This window comes from Palaemon carinicauda, chromosome 28, assembly GCF_036898095.1.
Source record: "Palaemon carinicauda isolate YSFRI2023 chromosome 28, ASM3689809v2, whole genome shotgun sequence".
Lineage (NCBI taxonomy): Eukaryota > Metazoa > Arthropoda > Malacostraca > Decapoda > Palaemonidae > Palaemon > Palaemon carinicauda.
The window spans coordinates 48,678,005-48,702,157 of NC_090752.1; the positions used below are offsets into that span (position 1 = coordinate 48,678,005).

The following is a 24,153-nucleotide window of genomic DNA, read 5'->3' on the forward strand; positions in this document are numbered from 1 at the left end:
GTAGGGATATTTTGCTCTGTGGACTGTAAAGATTATTGTGTACTTGAGGGTCTTTACAGTGTCCCTTTGGATGCTAGGGGCACTGTTTTAAGCCTCTTGCCTTCCTTTTATCTAGCTATCCAACTTTCTTCTTAATGGCCTTGTAGATCTCAGCAGCAGGCGATATGGCCTAAAATCTATAAAATTAAATCTAATGAACATAAGAATGGATTTATGGGTATACAGAATAACCATTCAGCGCCAATTTGCAACTACGGGAAAACCTCTAATGCACTATGAAGGTTGGGTAGCAAGATGGTTGAGGAAGCAAGTACAGTAGTGAAGTAGAAGGCTAATGCAGCAAGGCCCCAAAGGGACGGTAAAAAAAACCCTATCCATAATACTTACAGTACATATGAGGTGCACTGAAGGCCACTATCTTCTCGAGGGCAAATATTTGAATGAAATCAGTCATGGTTACATCTTGTATTTCTAACAGGGTTGGTCCAAAATGCTTTGGTTTTCAGCCAAAGTAAACTCAGGAGAGAAATTAATATCCTGTAGAGAATAGAAAGCTAAACAGAGGATAAAATTTAAAAGAAGCTGGGGTTTATATAAAAGTATGTTACCATAGATTCTTTGCACAGCTCATGGTATACTGTACAGGGTACACTGGAGGTGTATAACCACCTACAGTGTTCAAGAAAAGATAACATACAAATACACTTTTATTTACATAGCAAATACAAAGAACATAATTTTTGCAAATGTCTCCACACAAAGTTGCAGACCTTGTCTATAAGAAGTTAAACAAGGGTTTAAAACATAGTCAAGTCCCAGCTAGGAATATAATGATCATGTAAAATAGTTAAAGCAAGGTACAATAATATATATATTATATATAACCAAGATATATAAAAGATTCACTGCATTAAGATGTTCTATTGGAATAGATGAACTGTTAGGGTACCATTCCCTAAAACAAACTAGTTTGTTTTTTCTCAGCAAAACTACTGCAGTGGCACAGGACCAAACCATAACTATATCTATTGAGACCTATCCTCAATATATCACATACACAGTACAATCATGTGCGTTACTTATACCTACTGATAAGTTATTTTTCATTATGCTATCTAATTTCCATACTCCTGAAAATCATACAACTCAGGTACCTACATCACACATTTTCTTATAGCATATTCAAAATTCTCTTATAGTGTCCCCGGTTACATGTTACCTTCCGGAAAAATAATGCTTATCAAAGCATAGGAATTTTCAAGGATCAATAATAACTTTTTCCTGTCCTAGTTAACAAGTTATGGATAAATTCTTCCAAAACTTTAAAGCTATTAGTAACTTCAAATGACTGCTGAAAATTGCAGTATTAGTAAAGGATTAAAAAGATATGAATGTTAATAGATAATATTATAGGTTCATATAGTCGTCAATCATAAAAGATAAAAAAATGAAGTCAGGCTTAATGAATATGATGGTAATGATTGGTATTTACGAAATCAAAGTATTTTAACAGGTCTTATACATGTGTGCCGAGGAGAATCACGTTGATCAAATATTAAAACTAATCTGCATTACTCTGCAATATGAATTCAGTATCATTTATAGAGAAAAGAGACAACAGAACAAATAATTTCTTACAAAAGAGAGAAAAACTCAAAATATCTTGAAGTGTATGATATACTGTCCTCAGACTTGAATGCCTTGGTACGTGGTAAACACATTCCAAGTCTATGCCTTTACACAACAGCATTACTAGAGTTCATATAGTGGACATCACGAATATAAAAGAAAAAACACCTGCCTTTGCAGATTTTTATTTCTTTTAACTAAAATTTAAACCTTTCAAAACTGGTAACCAATAAAAGATGATTCATGTAAAAAGAATGTATGACCATCAAGAAAGCAATAATACATACAACTATGAATAACTGGAAGATCTGTTTACACAACCATCTAATCTAACAAATGCAAGCTTGAAACTTGCAGCCACCCACAATTCACATAAAATTGAAATAAAATCCAAAACAAAATATTGAATCATATTCCTTAACAAAATTATAACATGCACCCAGCAAGTACCTGTAGTACAAAAAAAAATAAAAAAAAATAAATTGTGATTTTCATAACCACCTTTGTTGTTCATATAGCTTATCTCATGAAGTATGATTATTTTGGCTTTTACACAACTAAAATATTTCCTTTTTTCTTACCTTCCTAATAGACCTAGGCATCTAGTAAAGTAATGATACAATTTATGGGTTAATGCCAGCTACATTCTCTTAATTTTGCAAATATCTTTCTTTGGAAAAGATTTTATGAGCAGCTCAAGGGTGTACCAAGTTTGTGTTCGCTAAACATTAGCTTAAAGAATCCTGGTTAGCTTGGCTTAGGTCTAATTGTGTAGACTGTAATATAATAACAAATGAGTAGTTTATGCAACTTTTTTCCAATTCTAGCTTTAGTTAGTGTTGAAGTATAAACAAGTACAGTATTTAGATGAAAATCCCATATTTAGTGAAAATCTGACATTTGAGATGTTTTGTTACCAAGAACTAAACTAATAATTATTTGAAAACTATAAATGACCCATCTCTTCCTTCCCTGGCAACTGGCCTCCTTCAGTTTGGGAGTCAGCAATATAAACATCAGGGGAGGCTCATAGAAATAAGTAGAATATTGATAAAATCTATTTATATCCTTGCTTGAGATTAATATACATGCCTACCCTCCTCCCCACAGTCATTGTCTCATTACTTTACTAGAGGCCTAAATCTACTGGAAAGAAAAAAAAAAAATTCATTAGGGGTAAATGTCGATGTATAAGAGCTTCACGAGAGAAGCAATATGAACATCATATTGGGTCAAATTAAGTTTAGGTTTTTCTCCCTTTAAGGTAGAGTAATCCTTCAAAACAAATCTTTCATTTTCATTCCCAATCTTCAACATACAAAATCTTTAATAACTTTCTGGTACCATGTACATAGTCTTTTCCTTTATTCATGCCTTAATGCCACACAGTGACAGTGCTAATTAATCACTTGAAACAAGTAATTTCTGAGCTAGAGATCCTGAATCACAATCAAATTCTGACAGTAAATTCAGATTCAATGCATTCAAAGTAACAATATTTGAATTTTATTGTAAGCTACTTTTACTAAGCAAGGCATCTTACCTATGCTCTAAAAACTAATTGCCAAGCTGCCATTACTCTGTTCCTATAAAATTACATACATTTTTAAAGCCATTCATTACACTTGCTTTCTTATATGGTCATACTTTTAATCCTTAGATCTGAAAACCATGAACTATTTTACACATTGTTATGCTCAATCTAAATATAAGTTATCAATATAAAAAAAATCGGTTTTGTGCATCATCAAAAGATTAAATTATTTTTTTAATTGTTTGTATACTATTGTTACAAAGCAGCAAACCCATAATCATTAGAACAGTTATGGTGAGGGTTATAAATACTTGATCCATATGAAAAATCCTTTCTTTTACTTATGCCATGACACCAGTAGGTGAGTTACAAATGAACACCCTTCACCCAACTGCTACACTTTTCACTAATGCCCAAAATACATGGTGTGTTATAAATATTGTAATGCAAACATTACTTACAGTAAATTGCCACACCTCTGATATCTCTTAAAATCTCTGGAATCTTTGATGTCTAATGAAAAATGACATACAATAATACTTTGAAAACCCATTTTTTCTTGAAACCTTTCACATACAAGAACATACTTGCCAAAAACAGAAATAAAAATGATACAAAGTACTGCATGTATTATTAACAATACACACATACTAATTAGGGTTCTCAGCTGGATAAATAAAATAATAAACACAATAAAAATTAATTTGAAAACACTATGTATACCTGATTTTGAAAAAGGCAATGTGGATGATATGAAAAAAAATAATTAAAACTTTTTTATTACCAAAATTGGGCATTAAGTGTAAGAAATGCAGCAGTTGAGATGAGGATTTCTCTTTTGACAGGTCTCACAATGTGATCGGTGATTCCCTTATTCATTTGTAGATAATGCATACTATTCTTTAGTACTTACAGTGTTATGGTATAACTAGAATAAAGTTTTTTAATATGGTCACAAGAATATAAACTGCAATAAACTTTAACCAGCAATTATATTAAACCAACAGAGTGAAATAAGTTAGATGAAAAGTTGAAGTATGAATAAAATAAAAATCATATTCTATTATACAGTATATGGAAGGTAAAAAGCCTCCTCAAGATAATACATTACTTTTAAGCACACATATTTTGATTCCAAAAATTAGGTGAATGTACAATCTCAGACATATATACCTATAAGTACAATGTGCACTACTGAAATTCAAGGCCAACTGTCCTGAATACTCAATATAACTAGGGAAAAATCCATCAAACTATGGATTATCATCCTGGGTAAAATCACCATAATTCACATTAGTCAGTATTTAAGAATGGTCTTTAAAAATCACCAAGTAGAGTATCTTTTTCTTTAAAAACTTCTTTAAAATAACATTGCTGAATATGTAAAACAATCTGTCACCGATTGTAAACAGATGCAAACAAATAATGATTTAGGGGAAAAATTACATTTACTTCGAAAACAAAATCATCAAACTAGACAAGACAGAAATGTGCTTCAATTCCAGATACTTAAAAGTACCACATACTTTACAACTGGCTAATGAAAAAAATAATTCTCTTCCTGGACTGAATGAGACTGACATAGAGGAATTACCTTTTTTTTAATAACATGACAAAAGACTGTCAAAGCACTTTTCCTTCTAAATGCTGAAATGTCATTAGATAAAAGGAGAATGCCAGCTAAAATATAGGTAAGTGATGAAGAGGGCTATGACAAATGGGCAGCTAGTTCTGAAACAGGAAGATGTTGAAATACAACCTTCTGAAGAGCCACAACAGCAGCAATAATAAAAAAAAACTTATAATTTTGTTTTAATAAGAGGAAACAACTTTTGCCAAGAAGAGTAAAACTACTTTTTTTGGAGAAAAATCAATAATAAAAAAATAACATTCCACAATAAGAGCCATAATGCCATCAAAACAATTTCCACTGGCAGTACAGCATACATGAGAATGTTCTTTCAGGGCCTTTCTCATAGATGTATTATGGAAAAAAATGAAAAGGGTTCAGTCACCATATAAAAGGGTACTGAAATTATTATGGGCACACTTGAATGCAAAAATTTTAAAACATGTCAATTGATCAAATAACAAAAGTAAGACTAATGGCAAAACAAATCTTTAACAAAAAAGACAGGCAAACATAAATAAGAACAAGAGAAACAAACAATTTGTGGCAAGTGCCACAAAAAAGAATGTAAGACTACTTCTGCATTAGTTTAGTATTGTTCAAGAAGATGACCATAAAACCATGTCACAATAAAGCCACATCCAGGGCAATACCCAATAAATATACAATGAAGTCTCTCCAAATTCAAAGAAATAAAATTCTAATGAGTCTTCAATCAATATGGACACAAACACAATAATAACAACTCTAGTATATTAAACAAAATCCTTTCACATAATTTCAAGAAAATCATACTTCATTTTATGACTAACTTAAAAAGTTTCCTTCCCATACATTGCATATCTACTTACAATGAACCACCTTTTCACAATGTCTAGATTACGAATGTTTTCACAACAATGGAAGGAATATAGTAAAGGCTCACTTTTATGCAAAGAGATCTGAATGTAAAAAATGCTTTATATCAACAACAAAATACACTCGTAAGAGAAAATATGCTACAATGAGATGACAATTCCCATAATCCCTGCCCCCAATGCCCATAAAATAAAAGTTACAGGACATACAAAAAATGAGGTGCTTACCTTAACTGAAACAATGCACTGTGCAATCTCCTTTATTACAGCCGTTCTTCATTAAACTTCAGAGATGAAACTTACATTCCACATCACAAATTGTGATGTATCATTGTTGCTACAAGGCATCTTATCCTATATCAAAACAAAGTCACATTTAGATAACCAGGAGGGACCTGTACGTCATTAAACCCAAAATAACAAGGGACAAAAGAAGTTTATCAAACATAGTAGAAATCTTCTTGGTTAAACACTAATGGGAAATATGATGATGCTAAAATCATCATTTTTCATCAAGGAAAAAGTAAAGGAAGTTACGAAATATCTGTACATGACAGAGCTTGTCAAATCAGCATCAAGTATTATAAAAATCTATAAAAAATATGTAGAACATTAACCACAGTACATTCTAGGATCTATCTCAAGGTTAAATTTAGTATTCATGCCCTGAAAACAAATTTCGATAAACGTAGCAAATCCAGCACCACTGTAAAATGAAACAAGGATTAAACATAGCTAAGGTACAGACCATCTGATGCTTCTTAGTGAAGGAATACATTTTTTGAAGTCTTGTCAACTTATGTACTGATCAACCAAAACATATTTTCTGAAAGGTAAGGCAATATATACTAATGTTTATGTAGTTATAATGATTCTGGCACCAAAACTAAGATATTACTTTACTAATACTTAAAACTAAAGCATGTGGCAATGCAGTATATGCAAAATACAATCCACTACCAGATACACAGGATAAAATTATTTTCAGTGTCGGGGGCAATATACTGTAATTACACACTTTACTCAAACTGAAAAAAATACTGGTAAATTCAATAACCAAAAAATAAAAGATCTGGATAAAAATATATGTATGTACAGATATCTCTCAAAAGCAGAATTAACTTGGGGTAAATCATCAAACCGACAAAAGATTGTGCACTAATTCTGTGCGAACTTAATGACTGAAACCCAAATTTGTATTCAAGTTCCAATAAATTCTACTACAGGCTTTCATACTGATATCATTTTTTAGCAGAAACAGCAAAAGTGCTGTTTACTGGTGATTCTCCTTATACAATGAATAATTGTATCCACCATGACTTGCTCGAACCATTCTCTGATTCCTCTAAATGATGATACAGTACTCTAGTATATATAATCAAGAGCCCTATAACTTGTAGTCTATAAAAAACTAAAACTAGCCCTCTCAAGCCTTTAAGCAAATGTGCGCAAATTTGCAATTGCCGAAATGTACTTTGTTTCATAGTATCTTAAAGACCGTTATTGCACTTTCAATAATATACTTATAAAACAAAACAAAAACTAATGCCTTTTAATACCATTAGCAAAAGCTTAGATGGAGAAGCACAAAAGGGAATTAATTTTCAAAAAGCAATATACTGTATAAACTTTTTAAAAGTGTTAAAAAATCAAGTCCAAAATTTATTTAATGACTCAACTACTCATTTTCTGAGACACCCAGAGTCTCAGTTGATGCCGCATCACCCAAAGATTCCTTTCCTTCTTCACCTACATCAGGCTTAGCTTTGGTAACAAATCTTCGACGTGCTATTGACAGAAGTGCATTCTTTCTTTGTGCTAACATATGCTCCCTTTCATGAGGAGATTTGCTGAATCTTCCTCCTACACCTGTCGGTCCAACTCCACAACCACTCCTGCCAATAAAAACAACACTTAATAAACAGCAGGTTTTTCTTATCAAATTGCACTCAACCCTGAAATTAGCAATTACGAAATATTAAATTTTAAATACTGTATCAAATTTTCCATAAAACAAAAATATTGAATTTCTATTGCAAAAAAATTATTTTAATACCTAGCTGGAGTTCACTTTGCTTCCTTAATGAAGCCCTCTGCTTTCCTACTTCCAATATTTAAGAATTAAATTACACTCTCCCTCACTTAAATTGCCTCCCTACCTAGAAGTTATGGTTGGGATTGGTGATGCTTCATATTTTGAAGTAAAATTCAAACTAAATGAACTTCCTGACATCACTAGCCAGTGGGGAGGCAGGGAAATAAGTCGAATCCCCAGGTAAGTATCAAAATAATCAATGATTAAAATTTCATTCTGTTCATTTTTATTAACCTTACCTGGGGTTCACTTAGCTAAATCCCACAATCTTAAAGAGATGGGAGAGTGATGGAAAGAGCCCTAAGAAATTTTATTAAATATAAATCAATCAGCAAAACAATGAATGAGGTCTCCTTTAAATCTAATCACTATTTCATGAATCGTAAGAACTTGTTTTATTGAAGTAAAGTTACTTCTTTAACTGGAAGTAAGACACTCCCTCTATATATTTCTTAATACAGCACAAACTAAATAAATAATTCCCAAGAAAGGCAGAAAAAATGCAACTCTTCAGGTACCCTTTAACTAATATAAAACTGCATAATACATATTCAAAGATCCAATTAAACCAGAATATTATTTGCTCCCACTACAGAACCTAACTTTTCGGCAATATTTATATGAGGACACCGCCTCCTTCAAGTAGTGTTTGATAAATACCAACTTGGTACACCACTAAGCTGCTCCCAATACCTTTTCCAAAGACAGATTGCAAGAGAAATTAAGAAAAGTACCAACACTCCTAATATAAGAACCCTACCTTTCAAGTTCTGCATACAGGTTTCACCACTAAACCTTCAATAAGAAAGGACACAGCATTCTTGGAAATGGGACAACTCAGTATCCTAACCTCACAAAATGAATAAGGGACTCAATGCAATTAGCAATTTTATTAAGCTCTCACTGAACATAGAAACCTATCTTCTGAATCCCTATTCACTTTCTGACCTAATGGGGTAAAATGGAAAAAAACTTTAAAAGCAATTTGTATTTTTCCTAACAACAAAAAAACTGAGTCCCTTGAATAGGAGTAAAAAAAAAACCCAAGCCGACCCAGCAAGGTAAACAAAAGTCTTCCTGTGTAGAGGCTAGCAGAAGTATAGTGGTCCGATTCCTCATTCTTGACCCTAACCCATAGGGCTTGCGGGGGGTAGTGAGGTGAGCAGTAAATTTTTAAAGGACTCTGGTTTGTATAGTTCGGAAAAATACAAATTACTTTAAAAAATTTTGTTATGACACGAATACCAACCCTTGTCCTTTAAATAGGAAACTCACAGTTAGAAGGGGCGAAACCATACCTGAACTGACCGTAGGAAATCTTTAGGACTAGCCCACTCTCCCGGCACCCTAGCCGTACCAATCAAACACAGCCAAGTCCATCATCAAGCAATGAGGAACGATGAGGGAAAAATCCTTTTTGTTTCTTTTTTTATGTCGGCTACCTTCCAAAATTTTGAGAAGTGCCATAGTAGAGATAGATAAGATAGGAGGGAAGCGAGAACTAGATATCCTTGGAATTAGAAGGTATCGTCCTTCTGGGCAAATCATTTAACACATTTGACCAGTCTAACCTCCTCACTCTTTCCAAAGAATAGACCGTGTTGCCTGAACCATACCAAAAAATTTTTTTTCTTTAGCAAGACTCACCTGGCATGCTTCTTCATGCCTGGGTGAATAAACATGTATTCTTAACTGGAGGAGTAAAAAGGGGAAGAAAAATATGTATTTGCCATTCATACATTTTCACTCTGGGTTCAAGTGTAAACTGAATGAGGACCTAAATTCCTTGTTGGGCAGCTACAACTGGACCCTAGGTGGTGTCCAGAGACCTGTATGTAACCTTCTGCAGGTAGTGTGCTGCGAAGGTTGACTGTATATTCCTTACTACTTTCAGCACCAGCTCTACTGAAACATTCTTCCTGAAGGTCATTGTTGCCCACATCCCTTGTACTTTGTCAGCCTTAGAGGCTGTGCTACCCCTACTCTCGTACGCTCTCCTGATCGTGTACCATAGCCTAAATGTGGCCACGAATAAGTTTTGAATGGGCAGTCTGCAGCTTGCTGTCCATTTCAGATAATTCCTGATGGGCCTGACTGGGCAGAGCAGAACTTCTGAAACATCAGATATTGTCCTCAGGGAGCTGAAAAAAAAGACTCAAACAATTTATCACAAACTGCAGTTACGTGTCCTAGTTACAAATTCTGGCACAAACTTGAAAGTCATCTCTTTTTAACCTCTGAGTGTGAGTCCTGGTAACAGATACCATGGGCCTCACTGACTCTTGACTGATGCCCATGCCAAAGGGAAAATTGCCTTGAGGGTTATGGCCCTCTCCAAAGTTTACTAAAACTGTTCAAACTGAGCATTTTTGAGGAATGACAACTTTCCCGACATCCCATTCTGAAGGCATAAAAGTCTGGGTGGACAAGACTTCAATATTCCTCATGAGCATGAAGATCTTTCTGGAGACCTCTAGGTGGAGCACCTTGAGACAGATTTGGCCTAAGGTTGGCTAGGGCACCAGCCACCCCGTTGAGATACTACCGCTAGAGAGTTATGTGGTCTTTTGCTGGCCAGACAGTACTACATTGGATCCTTCTCTCTGGTTACGGTTCACTTTCCTTGTGCTCACAAATACACCGAATAGTCTGGCTTATTCTTTAAAGATTCTCCTGTCCTCTTACACCTGACAACACTGAGAGTACCAAAAAATTCTTCTTCACCCACAGGGTTAACTACTGCACTGTAATTGTTCAGTGGCTACTTTTCTCTTAGTAAGGGTAGAAGAGACTCTTTAGCTCTGGCAAGCAGCTCTTCTAGGACACTACAAAATCAAACCATTGTTCTCTAGTCTTGGGTAGTGATATAGCCTCTGTACCATGGTCTTCCACTCTCTTGGGTTAGAGTTCTCATGCTTGAGGGTACACTCAGGCACACTATTCTATCTAATTTCTCTTACTCTTGTTTTGTTAAAGTCTTTGTAGTTTATATAAGAAATATTTATTCTCATGTTATAGCATCCTGCTTTTCCAACTACGGTTGTAGCTTAGCAAGTAATAATAATAACAACATCGTGTGGTAGCCCTTTACTGCTGGCACTGACAAGTGTTTGTTCATTCGGAGAAAGATCAGGAAGTTGGCTATCTTGCACACTGAAGCTGAGACTGGGGAGATGTCCTTCCCCAATGCCACGCACAGAATACTGCCCACATTGCCTGGTAGACCACGGTGGAGGATATGAGGCATACTGACATCTCTCTTGCTGCTCTCCTTGGAAACCCCTTCTTCCCAAGAAGGAACTGGCTGTCTCCACCCGTGAAATCACAGGGACAATAGCGCATTGTGGTATCTTCACACGTGAGGCTGGCATACGAGGTTTGGCCTCAGTGGTAATTCTCAAGGCTCCTCTACAAGGAGGGAGACTCGGTCTGAGTACCACTAGGTTTAGTCAGAGATTTGGTGTGGATAGGACCCTGTTGAGTCCCCTTCTGATCACACAAAATGGGGGAAGATGTACGCATCCATCCAGTCCCAAGGGTGTTAAAATGCATCATCGACGAATGCCACCGAGTCTGGGACTTGTGAGCAATACACTGGTAGCTTGTGGTTCAGGCTGGTTGAAAACAGGTCTATGGTTAGGAAACAAAGTCATAAGCGTCTTTGCCATTTGAGGATAAAAGGACCACCCTGACCCAACCACTTAGCCTCTCTGGCTGAATTTGTCTGGTATGACCTTTTTTTTCTCTCCGAAATGGATCTTGCTGTCAGGCTTATACCAATGTCTAATAACAAAATGTGTGCCTTCACAGCCTGGTCGCATTAAGGATGGGACTCCATCCACCTACCTTTATTGACATACTCCACGACTATCTTCACTCATTAGCGCGAATGAGTAGCCTTGAATATGTACTGTGAAGGCCTATAAGGTGCAAAGGGCCCCCATCAACTCCAGCTTGTTGATGTGCAGCATTTGCCCCTCTAGTGACCATACTCTGTGCACAGTAATGGTACTCAGATGTGCGCCCCAACCCTCCTTAGATGCATCCGTGAACAGTGGCATTTCCGACATGGAACACTTAAGGGAAATTTAGTGAGCTATTTACCTTTAACCAATTGTTTCACTATTTTACTGGCAGCATGTACCTTTTGAAAGGAAAGAAAATAGGAAAGCTTTTGATAATTTTTTGGGGGGGTAAATGTCGATAAACTGAGATTTTGGGGAAGAAGCAATACTGAATATCAGGGAGGTTCATCAAATTAATTAAATAGTTTTATTTTAAGGATGTTAGATTGTGAAGAGAATAAAATAAAATTTGGAAGTACACTACAGTCGGCTCTCCTTATTAGCGGGGGTTAGGTGACAGAGGCAGGCAAGAAGACCGAGAATCTGCGAATTCCTGCTGCCCTAGGGTGGGATAATTCGTAACCCTACCAACTCACTGACCATTGCCTACGCGCAGTGAACAATCACACTATGTACTGCCTAATATTGCTTTTAATTGGTTTCAATCACAGTGTAAGTATGATGTAAATGAATGAACGCATTTCAGTAGGTGTACCGTACATGTGCAGTGTAGTACGTAACACTACAGTAGTCATTGGGACTTGAAACAACAAAAAACCATTGTTCCTATCTAATATAACACTCGCTGATACTGTAGCGCCTAAATTATTACTATAATAAATGTACAGTACTATCACTACATTACAGCTTAACTGTACTGTAAGTGTTCGCTGTTTTCGTTCGGACGACTTGCACTGACAACTCACCGCATATATAGCAGACAGTTAAATATTGTAGAGTACAGTAGTAATTTAAACACAGTACTGTACAGTATAGTTAATAAACCGTTCTATATGTTACTGGAATTTGTACTGTACAATATGTATCCAATGATACTGTATTTAAGATTAACTAAACGTACATATTCTAAACAAATACCACTGACTATTGTTGTAACAAATTCTACGCAGTCTTAAAGCACAATGCAACTCCTGATGCATCATCTCTTGCGCAGTACTGTAGGGAATCACACATCTATAGTACATTACCTGGCAAACATAAACACTGTACAGGACTAAGTACTACTGTATACAAATACATAACTTTTTTACATTAAAAAGTGATTCTGCTCAAAAAGGACTGAAGCAGGAGATACACACTCGAGGAGAGACAATGCAAGACTGAGTCAGAGCCAGCATGAGAAGGGATTCTGTGCTGGGTGGAGAGGGAAGTGACACGAAGCGAGCCGGGTGCAAAGGAGTGCAGGCTGTTTGAAATCGTCAAGTTGTGAGAGACAAATGAATGTAAGAAAAAAGCCAACAATTGAGAAGTAGTGCCTGTTGTGGCTAATGACAAAAGTGGCTAATCTGTCTCAACCAGGTGGGTGGGGATTCCCCTTCCTTCCACCTGTCGTTCTAGTACCACTAAAGACATATCCCTATTCTACAAGGATGAAATGTTTATATTATTATTATAGTATTATTACTTGCTAAGCAACAACCCTATTGGAATAGTAGGATGATATACACATAAGAAAATATGCCCTATGGATCTAGTTTAGAATGTAAAAAATATTTATTAAATATGGGTTACCTCAAGGCTGCCCTCAGAATACACATATCTAATTAGTCATCTTAAATTCTAGAACACAAATCACATGCCAAGCTATCTTACCCTTCTGATTCTGTGTCACTGGACTCTTCTGCAAGACCAATTTGACTATCAAGAAAGATAGTTTTCAGGGACATGCTTGATGGAGGTATCACTGGAGCATCAACAAAATTTTCTTCTTCATCTCTGGAATCCTCATCCTCTTTCAGTAGGTTTTGGCTTTCTTCTTCAAGGTCGAGCCCAAACATAGAACTAAAGAATGGAAAATGTGTGGTTACAAATGTTGCATAAGTTTTTTCCAAATAGTTTCACAATTAACAGTAATTCTACTTTAAACCAAGATAAAGAATTGTGTGGTTTAGGACATAAGTTCAAGTGATTAAACCTGTCTCTGTTATTCAGCATTTTATTCATCTACTTTTATTATGGTGTTAAGAAATGATAAGGTTTTCAGCTATCAGAGAATAAATATAAATAAATGTGTAAGCAAATAAATTTACCAACTATATGTAATGCTTGATACAAAATTTTGGCATAAAGTTACAATTACATTCTAATTCAAAAGTTCCAAGGTATCCTGACCGTTTAAAATGGTATTTCTTCCTTAAAATGGTTATACCTGGAATAAAAAACCAGAATTGGCTCCACATACAGAGGTTTGTTTGTTTCATAGTATTTTGAGTCACATGGTCCAGCAATCTGGTCAGGGAGGATATTCAATTCTAAGGTACAACTAGGAGATTCTGGCACAGATGCTTTGTGAAGTAAAAGTTGATAGGTTTAACAGCAAGATAAAAAAAAAAAAAAAGAGCAGCAGTAAAGTACAGGACTAAATAATTGACATAGAAAAGGGCTAAAACACAGCAAAAACCCCTAAAGTCATGCCTACAGTACATTGCATGAGGTGCACTGCTAGCACTAATCCCTACAGTCAGCGGGCTGGTCACAATTGAGCACACAATGAAAGAAACTGCCAAAGTTGCTGGTATTAAAATGAACTGGAACAGACTTTCATCAACATTCTCAGACTGAAGGCCTTAAATGTAACATCATGCAATATAAAATCAATTAAAGAAAAGAGCACCAATCATACCTTGAACTGTCATGAGTTGAAAACATAGGTGGGGGATTAACCATTCGTTGCTCTAAAATGTTATCAATTGTCAGTTCAAGAGAATGGGTGTGCCGGAGATCTTCTAAAATATGAGCATATGATACATCTGGGAACATTTGTTGTACCTGCAATATGCAAGCATAAATGTTAAATTTTCCTCAATATCTATGTAATCAGCAATCCTTGATTGTTACACAACTATTACTTATGACACAGTATAACCGAAAATGATAACCTAGTACTCTACCTGTCTTGCTAAATTATCAAGTTGAGAAGTAGATGCTGGCTGGGAATTTGCTTGATGATGGCGAGGAAGTTGTGTGTGATTCTGTTCAACGCTAAAACTTGGCAACCAGGAAACATATCTCCAGCCAGCAGTTCTTGGAGAACCTTCGGGAGCTGCTGGGGAAGGGAACGTTCCTCCATTACCCCCGTGAGATACATCACCTCTATTTTCATCCCCAAGGAGTGAATTTTCCTCTCCCGATGGCATAAGGCCATCCAAGATGGAACTCGGCAAAGATGGAACATCATTCTGAAAATCACAAGACACCATAAGATAATTTATCCAAAATTTATCAAATAAAAAAGTAAACAAAATAACTATCTAGTACATATACTGTACAGTATTGTATTTGAATTTTCTCCAGGCAGATCCAAATACCACATTAATAATATTTTGAGAGAAAAGCAAAACATTCATTCACTACATAGAATGTGTATGATAAATTATGCACATTTAGAGAATTTTAGCAAACTTGGTATTATTTTACTCATATAAATTTAAAAGCAAAAATTCCATTAATATTAACTACATAGGATAAGAAATCACATATGAAGTATGGTGAAAAAAAAAAATTATAGACCCATTACAAAGTAAAAACTTACCTGTTCTGGCTTTTGCAGCTTGTGTCTACAAGTTGGACATGATGGGTCTTGATGCAACCACGCTAACAAACAAGATGCATGGAAAAGGTGAGAGCATGGAAGACGGCGGCCGCTCTCCAAGTGTTCCCAGCAAATTGCACAGGTGTTTTCTTCAGATAGTATATCTACTCCCCTTATCTCCGGATACCTTAATTATAAGTGAAAAATTAGAATTTCTATACTGTCTAGGTAAAACTGATTAACTTATAATCATTAGCCTACTGCAATCAAACCTGCAACCTTAGTTGGAAAATCAGAATGCTATGAGCCAAAGGGACAAAATAAAAGAGGCGGCCCAATGAGGGAAAAGAAACAAAGTAAAGAATAAACGATTAAAGAAGAATCTAGTAAAAAATAAGAGCAAATTAAGATAAACAATGATGTTAAATATGTAACAAATAAATTACAAAATGATACCCACTTCATCCTGCTTAACAAACAAGCTTTAGCAGTTTAGTGCTAGTGAAAAGCAATGAACTTTTCATTTTATATCATCTGCTACAAGTATTTCAAAAACCTTAATAACTCAGTCTCTGGACAATAAATTTCCATCTTAGATGAATACATATTTCCTAATAAACCACATTTACAATTGCATATTGGCTTGCAACAAAGAACAGAATTTGATATCTGCTTTCAGAAAAATATAACTTCAATACCACTGAATTGATGTTTTGGAAAACATCTTTTTCTATTTGAACACAATCTACAATTCTCATAGAAATCTAACAGCTGCCACTTTATTAGCAGACAAATCTTTTCTTAAATTCGAAATTTATTTTCTATCAAAAACTTCCTCTTTTCATGTTATCTATCATGAATTTAAAACTATTTTAATCACCACTAAACTTTCTTCTATGACTATTGGAGTAATTTTAAAAGTTATCTTCTATCAAAAACTTTCTCTTTTCATGTTATCTATCATGAATTTAAAACTATTTTAATCACCACTAAACTTTCTTCTATGACTATTGGAGTAATTTTAAACTTTGAGGCCATACTATATTTGCCAACTGGGCAAGCATCGATACAAAGATATACAGTGGACGCTCGTATATAGTTAAGCTTATAATTTACTAGAGAAGTGAGAAGAAAGAGGTTGATGAGCTGATATCACCAGAAATGAATAACATATCCCAGATGACAGCTGGTAGCAAGAATTTGAAATTAAACAGCAAATTTCTAAATTTTAAAACTTGATATAAAATATTCTGTGATTAACCATCACTGACTTTGCACATACTGTACAGTTCTCAATATGCATATAGAGGGGCAACTTTATACATAACATTCAATTTACGATTGTAGATTATGATATAATCTCCTACTACTAAAAAAAATCATTACAGTATTCCAAATCTTCTACTCAACCCTTTTGAAGAGATACAGTATTACAAACAATACTTACATATTCATGAGTTGTAAGACCCTGAGGTAGTTGCGATGCGACTTGACTTTGTGCTGCAACTGGTAGAATAGTAGCCGCAACTGCATACAAATCACCAGGGAGGCCATAGTCAGGAACATGTTACCCCACACCAGCATGTGAATGTGATGGACCATATCGATCACCAACTCGCTCAGTTCAAACACGAGCTCCGTCATATACACATAGCGCCCTACAAGTCGTACGTGTGGGTGAGGTAAGTGATGAGAAAAAAAAAATGATGTATGCTCAGCCAAGAATAAACAGAAAGGTATTCCTAATGAAAGCTACACAAATTATAGATTAAACAAAATGCACACCAACAGACACACCAGTGCTATTCAGTGAAACTTAGTTCATACAACATTGCAGTAGGTTATCTATTCTTAACGTTAAAATCAATATCAAAACATTATAATAAAAAATAAGTCTTTACAAAGAGCAATGCACTATACAGTAAATACAGATAATATAAAATACATGTGATTAATAATGAGTTTTACAATAAAAATTACATCATATACTCCAGTTATATGATTCCTTCAAATAAAATTCACTTAGGCAAAAGTTATGATGTGCATTAAATAAAATCAAGTACTAAAATTAAAAGTACAGCACTGATCTCTTGTAACAGACTTATACAAATCTGGAAAAAAAAAAAATTATTTCTTACTGATGACTTGGATTTAATAACATACAACCTAAATTAATGATCAGTGAAAATATTCTAGTCTATTAATGTCTCAAATAAACGCTACTTTTTAAAATTATTCTACGGTGTAATCATATGCAGTTAGGTTGTTACACTGTACTGTACTGCAATGTACCCATTTACCAGGATGATTTATTCACGCAATCAAATAAGGCTCAGTCATACCTCTCTTTTCCCAAAGTCCTTCATGTGAAATATCCCAGAGGTAGATGCTGTAGCGTGTTATCACATATAGTGTCCTCACAATCAACAGTATGCACTGAAAAAGCATTTTGAGCAAAGGTTAAGGGGATGATCAAAACTAGATATCATCATTGCCTGTTAATTTGAACTGGATAAGATCAACAATTACAGTAATACAAATGATGTTGTTTACCACTTGAGTTTTTTTTATTATTATTATTAGCCAAATCAACTCCTCTCACATGAACACTTGTCCACCATAAACAAATGGTATACAATCAATAGACAATTATGCAAACATGACATAAAACTACAATCAGACCTTACCATTTGCAGGTTTGCTATGAACATACAGTACTCAATTATTTGTGGGAAGGCTCTGGTATTCCAAAATATAACATTAAATAGAGAAAAAGGCCTTGATAGAAAAGACAGATATATTATGGTACAGTATTACTGTACACAAGGGCTTCAAACATAAGTTTTAAAAGAACTGTAATTTGTATTTTGCTTTGTTATACAACCCTGGGTCCTTAAGATAAAGTTGTCATCAGTAGCCTGGGAACATCCACTGGATTCTTAACCACAAGTCTCAACCCTCAAATGTTTTCCATCAGCTGATCCTACTTTCATTACCTCCTAACTAGGCTATGAATCTTACAAGAATTCCTGCATCTAGATATTAATTGAATTAGTATTCTATAATCTATACAGATTTTCTTCACATTTGACCAACCGACAATTTAAAGTTATCTTTCCAAATTTTCAGTCAACTGATTGCCAAAACTCTAGCTGGTGTCTGCATATATTTATTGACGTAAATAACATACAATATCTAGAATTCCTACAACTATTAGTTCCTAATAGGTAAAAAAATTCTTAAAAAGTGATAAATTTCCCCTTCATTTTAATTTTCGTACTGTTACCAATCAATCTTTTAAAAATTTTTCTTGCATTATTAAGCATTCTTGCTATGTGCATACTGTATCTATTTTTGATATGTAGACCATCAAGCTAAACTAGATTTTTATAAAATTATGCTATCAAACTAACAAACGTTATCAATAAAGAATAAAGAAAACATGAAATGCACAATTTATTTTAAATTAACTAGATGTCAGATTAATGTTTTTATTTTCTATTGGAAATTAAGAAAATGTATCTATTGATGTTAGGAGGTTATAAACTGTTTGAATTAATTTCCATGATTTCTTTTGGGAGAAATTGTTTGAATGTATGAGCATTTTAAGTTGCGCGCTTACTCCCAAAATAAATTAAGCTCATAAACTGAGGTACCAACGTACTGCATTTAAATTTTATAATGATTACTTTTGCACATGTTTGACTGGGGGAAGTTTGTTGGATAAACATTCAAATAGTGGAGGGTAATTGTGCTGTTATATGAATGAATTTTGTAGCCCTTGTCTAATAATTTCTTTTCTATATCATAGTGTTATATACAATAACTATGAATACTATTACTGTACCTTGGTCTTATCTCTAAAAACCAAGAGACAAAATGTTTTTGAGTTTTATTGCAGTTCTTCAATATTTGCTGGTGTTTCTTACCTAACAACCACCCTCTCACCAATGGCAAGGTCTGACTGTACAGAAATTATTTTACAATTACAAACTCTACAAGAAAACCAATTCAAGGTGCAAAAATCTAACCATAACAAACATTTCCAACCAAACACCAAATTAATTAAGTTTGTCTCTGACCACTGAGTTATTGAAACAAATAATTCAAAAAGATAAAGTCTTAGAATCTTGCTCTTTCAGAAACAAAATATGCAAGTTCTACCAATAAATTCAAGCATGACTTAAGACATAATTAGTTCAGAAATCTTGTGGTAAAATTTAACATAAAAATAATGAACACTTACCTCAGCAACCATGAAAGCAAAAGTATTTATGCCAGAGTGACAGCCAACAATGACGCATATCAAAAGACAAAATGTTGCTATTGTTAATATGATACCGAGCAAGCCAAGGAGCCGAACGTGAGTCCTCCGAGGAGTCGTGGCAGAGAAGGATAACTGGGGAGAAAATATAATCAAATTAAGTATATTTATTTCCTTGATATGTTACACATTAATTTTGGTTTATACAGGCTGATACATTTTTAAATACAAGAATATCATACTCATGCTATTCCCTTTCATTTCCAGATGACACAAAAACCCTGAAAATCTCTCAATCCTAAAGCAATTTTAATAATAATTAATAAATGCTGGTTTAACTCTCACCCAAAGTATATAGTACAGTAATATATCATATTTAAAATACAGTATTGCAACTCCTCACAATATTATGATTGGACATATAAAAATGTTGATTCTAATAAAAAATTTCCTATGAAGAATTTTCTTCCAATGCTTGATATACTTTGTAGGTTGAAAAGTGGAAGGCCACACAAAATATAATTGAATTTAAATTTGTTACTAAAATCTCAACAATCAGGTATAGGAGTTATCTGGGTTATTCATCATATACTTACAGCTAAAACAGTTACATCATACACACAGTACAGGCATTGTTCTACCGATTTATGTACCATTAATAACCAGAAGGGGATGTACAAAAGTGGTCCCTGAGCCCAGGCAACTGGGAGGAAAACCCCAGTTTCAGTATGAAATTAAGAGGTTTGATTGGACAGGAAGCATGATCAGAGGTATACCACACACAAATATAGAGTGGCACTAGAGGCTGAAAATACACCGAAAAGACATTAAGTAAAGGCTATAGTGCTCTGACAGCACTAATCCCCTACTTGGGATTAACAACCAGAAAATATCACTTATAATTTTCTTATGAAAGAGCAAATATTTTTATAAGTTTATGGCTTCAATAAATAAATAAATAATAGCAAACTTTTGATTCTGGCAACATATTTTCGAAGCAAAAGACAACCTCCTATAACAACAAAAATAAAAATTTTACAAATGCCTTCCAAACGATAAAAAGGAGAGCAGAGTTTCTAAATAGCGAGGGTGAAAACAAATATCACGAAGAACAATAAACCTACAGTAAGCACTAAAGTAAATACTAAACAAAGGTTAGCATTTGTATATAAACTCTTCTGCTGTGTTAAAATTTATATTCCTAGTCTTAAAAATTGTCTTGGAATGAAATTTTACTTTTTATAGTAATTTATATGAAAAAAAAAAATATTTTTCAATTGGTACAAATTAACAAGGAAAAAATATTTACCTCAATGATGCATGGTAGCAGCTGTGTAATCATGGCTGTGATTGTGATCACTTACAATTACTGTGTGTTTAATAAAAACTTTTTGTTTACTCTTTCCTTTGTTCCACAGTAAATGTTACTAAAAGGTAATATACCAATCAAGAGCTAAACATTTCCACATGTTTTTTGTTTCTGCATAACCTTTTCAGAATTAAAATGCCCATCCATATGAACCAATAATGAAATGATTAACTTATGAACAATAAATCATTACTCTTCTACATCACATCTATAGAGAGAACAGTGAAGGAGGATACAAGAATCCTAACATCCTCCCCTACAACTATATAAACACAACTGAGTCTAAGTACACGTCGCACAATGAGCTAAAGTTGGAGTAATCAATACTGATATATAATTCATGATCATCATCTGGTATTTTGCAGCTCAACAGCCATATGAATGTCTTGCAAAGAAATTCCTTTATACCTTAACTAGAATTCTCATTTCATTGTATTAACTGGAAATAATGAAACAATGAAAAAAAAAATTAATAGGAAAATATTTATAAACAAGAGCATAAGCAACAAAAACATTTGTATTTTTCCACCTTTTTTTTCTTTCTTAAATATTAAGTTGTATACACAATTTTCAATAATCATTGGGATATACAGTGCTGTACTGATTCTTTCTAGCCTTTTTATCACTTCATTAATATTTTCTCATCATAAGAACCAGCTATAGGGTTTTTCTTACTAAGTCGTAAAGGAGAGAAGTAGCATAAAAAATACAGGAATTCGAGGAAACTCCGATGGCAGTGGGTGTGTCACATCAGAAGCAGATGACATAGAGGGACATAGCTTGTCTACTGTCAACACACTTTTTCTCCACATTTGTGAAGAAAATTGTGAACGGTTTCAAACACTTATATGCTTGCTGGAGAGAAGGTTTCAGTTATCTGAATTCACATTCAGTTTTAATAAAATTATACTAATTGTTTTCAAGAATCCAATTTTGAGGTTTCAATTAAAATTCTTCTTCTCCCTCCTCTTATGTTGATGATTTAAGTAATATTCCAGCTCCACAATAATCTGATCTTCCAGATGTTTTCTTCTACTATACCTCTATCACCACTAAATTGTTCGTGTAAGCTTGTGGGTTTCTGTCTTTACACCTGACTATCCATGGGTAACCATATATCTAATGCTTTTTCAATTTTCTCTAAATCAATACTAAAGCACTTGTAAGGACAGCAACAAGGTTTGCACAAACACTACAAATCTTGAAAATAATTTGTAATTTTCCTAGCTATACAAACCTAAGTCATTTAAATGGGTTCACTCGATTACTGATTTGCTACTCCCCGAAATAAGGAAATTGAGGGATTTTGGTAACGTTGTATGGTTGCCTGTTATTCCACCCATGCTAGGTAGGAGCAGCTGAGACAGCAGGATTTGCCTGACTTTGCTCATTATGAAGATCCCAGGCGTTGAAAGGTTTTATTGAGTTGGACGATCTCTGGGCAGGAACAGTTGGCAGGTAACAGGTATATTAGTTCCCTGGTGAATCGAAGAAAACAATCACCCATAACCGGTCGCGGTGCATGGACAATTGTGGAGAACATGTGTAAGGAATCCTGTCTTAATGAGAGAGAGAACAATCGGTATGTTCCCGTGAAGACGAAACATAAAAGGCAAATCATAAGAAAACCTTGGTGGTCTTGAAGGGAAGATTTCGTGGCAATGAGAACGATTATAGGTTCCTCTTTCACAGGCATCTTGGACTGGAAGAGCTGGAACGAAGCAGATGTAAGAAGTTCTGTAACCCGAAGTCAATGAGGACCATTTGTGAGAGATCCAATCGTGATGTATTCAAATGGCATAAAGGAGACCCATCCCACAGTGACTGGTCACACTGTGACCTCTCAAATGACGATAGTATACTGTACATGGAGACCGGTGGCAATATAGAAGGCAGGAAACATGGAAATCAAGTGCATGTTGATCCTGTCGTAGGATCGGTCAAGTGCGAAGAAATGGTCTTTCAACATCAATACATTTGTCTATCGCTTATTGTATATTCCATCTGCTGGGTTGTCATCTCTGGAACTCTTCAAAGAGAGAAAGAAGCGAGGGCAGCGGCTATGATCCTACAGAAGGATATACAGGGTTGGTCTTGTACAAGAACAAGCAGTGATAGCAGAGGTTTGTACACCTGTACCACATACCGAAACATCTTCTGGGAAGAAGACGTTCCCAATAAAAAACCTGTTGCCTTGGACACTAAGAAGGAATATACCGAGATCTCTCTTTTTGGTACTATTGGTGATTTTCTCAATGTTCATCAAAGTGTTAGCGTCCCCGAAGAGTCCTCAGCATACCCCGTGGAAGAAGAGTGCCAAAGAAAAAAGCCAACGTTCTGACTAGAACAAAGTTTCTGATACTGAATACTCCTCACTCTCAGACGAATACGTACTCTGATCGTTTTTAAGTTCTTGGTATGTACCAGAGGCTTGATGTCACTGAAGTGACCCTAGAATGTCTTGGAATAGGAGAGGGACAAGGGCTTGTGCTTGGTCCCACATGTAGCACTGGACATTGGAGCGCGAGTTCCTATAGCTCATATTGGAAACCAATCGCGGGGAAGGTCGGTTTTTTTTACAATGCTGTTTCCTTTGCAAAAGTATGCAGAGCAATGGTCAATATCCTTTGAGACTCAGCCTGGCGAGTCTTGCTGTCTTAGTGGCTAATTCCTCTTCCTCTTTAAAGCAGCACATCTGAAGGCTACACAACAGGATAGGGTAAAAATATGGGAATTTGTGAGGCAACAGAGGAAGGCAACACATTCGTCTTGGTTCCCTCTGTCAATCCAGGGATGCGGAGATAAGTGTGGCAAGGTGAGGTTACTTGCTTTGACTGAAACCCGAGGAAGCATGAGACGGGCCATTGTCGCTATCAGGTCACGAAAGGGATGAGGAATCCATGATGAAGACAGGACTTGACACTCAGGAAACCTCAATTCAAGACAGGGCTACTGTGTTTAGGAAAACTTGCTACACCTGCACAGTGCTGAAAGGAAGTACATGACACTTGCCCTATGATTCATTAGATTTTTTCCCCGAATTGTGAGTGGTCTTGGTGAGGCCCATAATCTTTGTTATCTTTCAGTGGTCAGCCAACTAAGTGCTAACATGGCATAGCTCAGTTTTGAACTGTTTGGTCGTTAACTGTCTCGGTACG

The 24,153-nt window shown here is 35.1% G+C and overlaps 1 protein-coding gene across 1 annotated transcript in view; it reads right to left on the bottom strand.

The window, feature by feature from the left end:
- Window positions 1-694: 694 nt before the first annotated feature.
- The window catches only part of LOC137621569 (E3 ubiquitin-protein ligase AMFR-like), a 55,122-nt gene continuing 31,663 nt past the window's right edge, over window positions 695-24,153 (bottom strand). The window contains exons 3-10 of the mRNA XM_068351973.1: window positions 19,609-19,761; window positions 17,705-17,798; window positions 16,810-17,020; window positions 15,363-15,549; window positions 14,722-15,009; window positions 14,454-14,599; window positions 13,424-13,612; window positions 695-7,545 (exon numbers count right to left, since the gene is read on the bottom strand). Of these exons, the coding sequence (XP_068208074.1) occupies window positions 7,329-7,545; window positions 13,424-13,612; window positions 14,454-14,599; window positions 14,722-15,009; window positions 15,363-15,549; window positions 16,810-17,020; window positions 17,705-17,798; window positions 19,609-19,761 (1,485 nt within the window). The 3' untranslated portion in view covers window positions 695-7,328. The remainder of the gene's footprint in view (window positions 7,546-13,423; window positions 13,613-14,453; window positions 14,600-14,721; window positions 15,010-15,362; window positions 15,550-16,809; window positions 17,021-17,704; window positions 17,799-19,608; window positions 19,762-24,153) is intronic.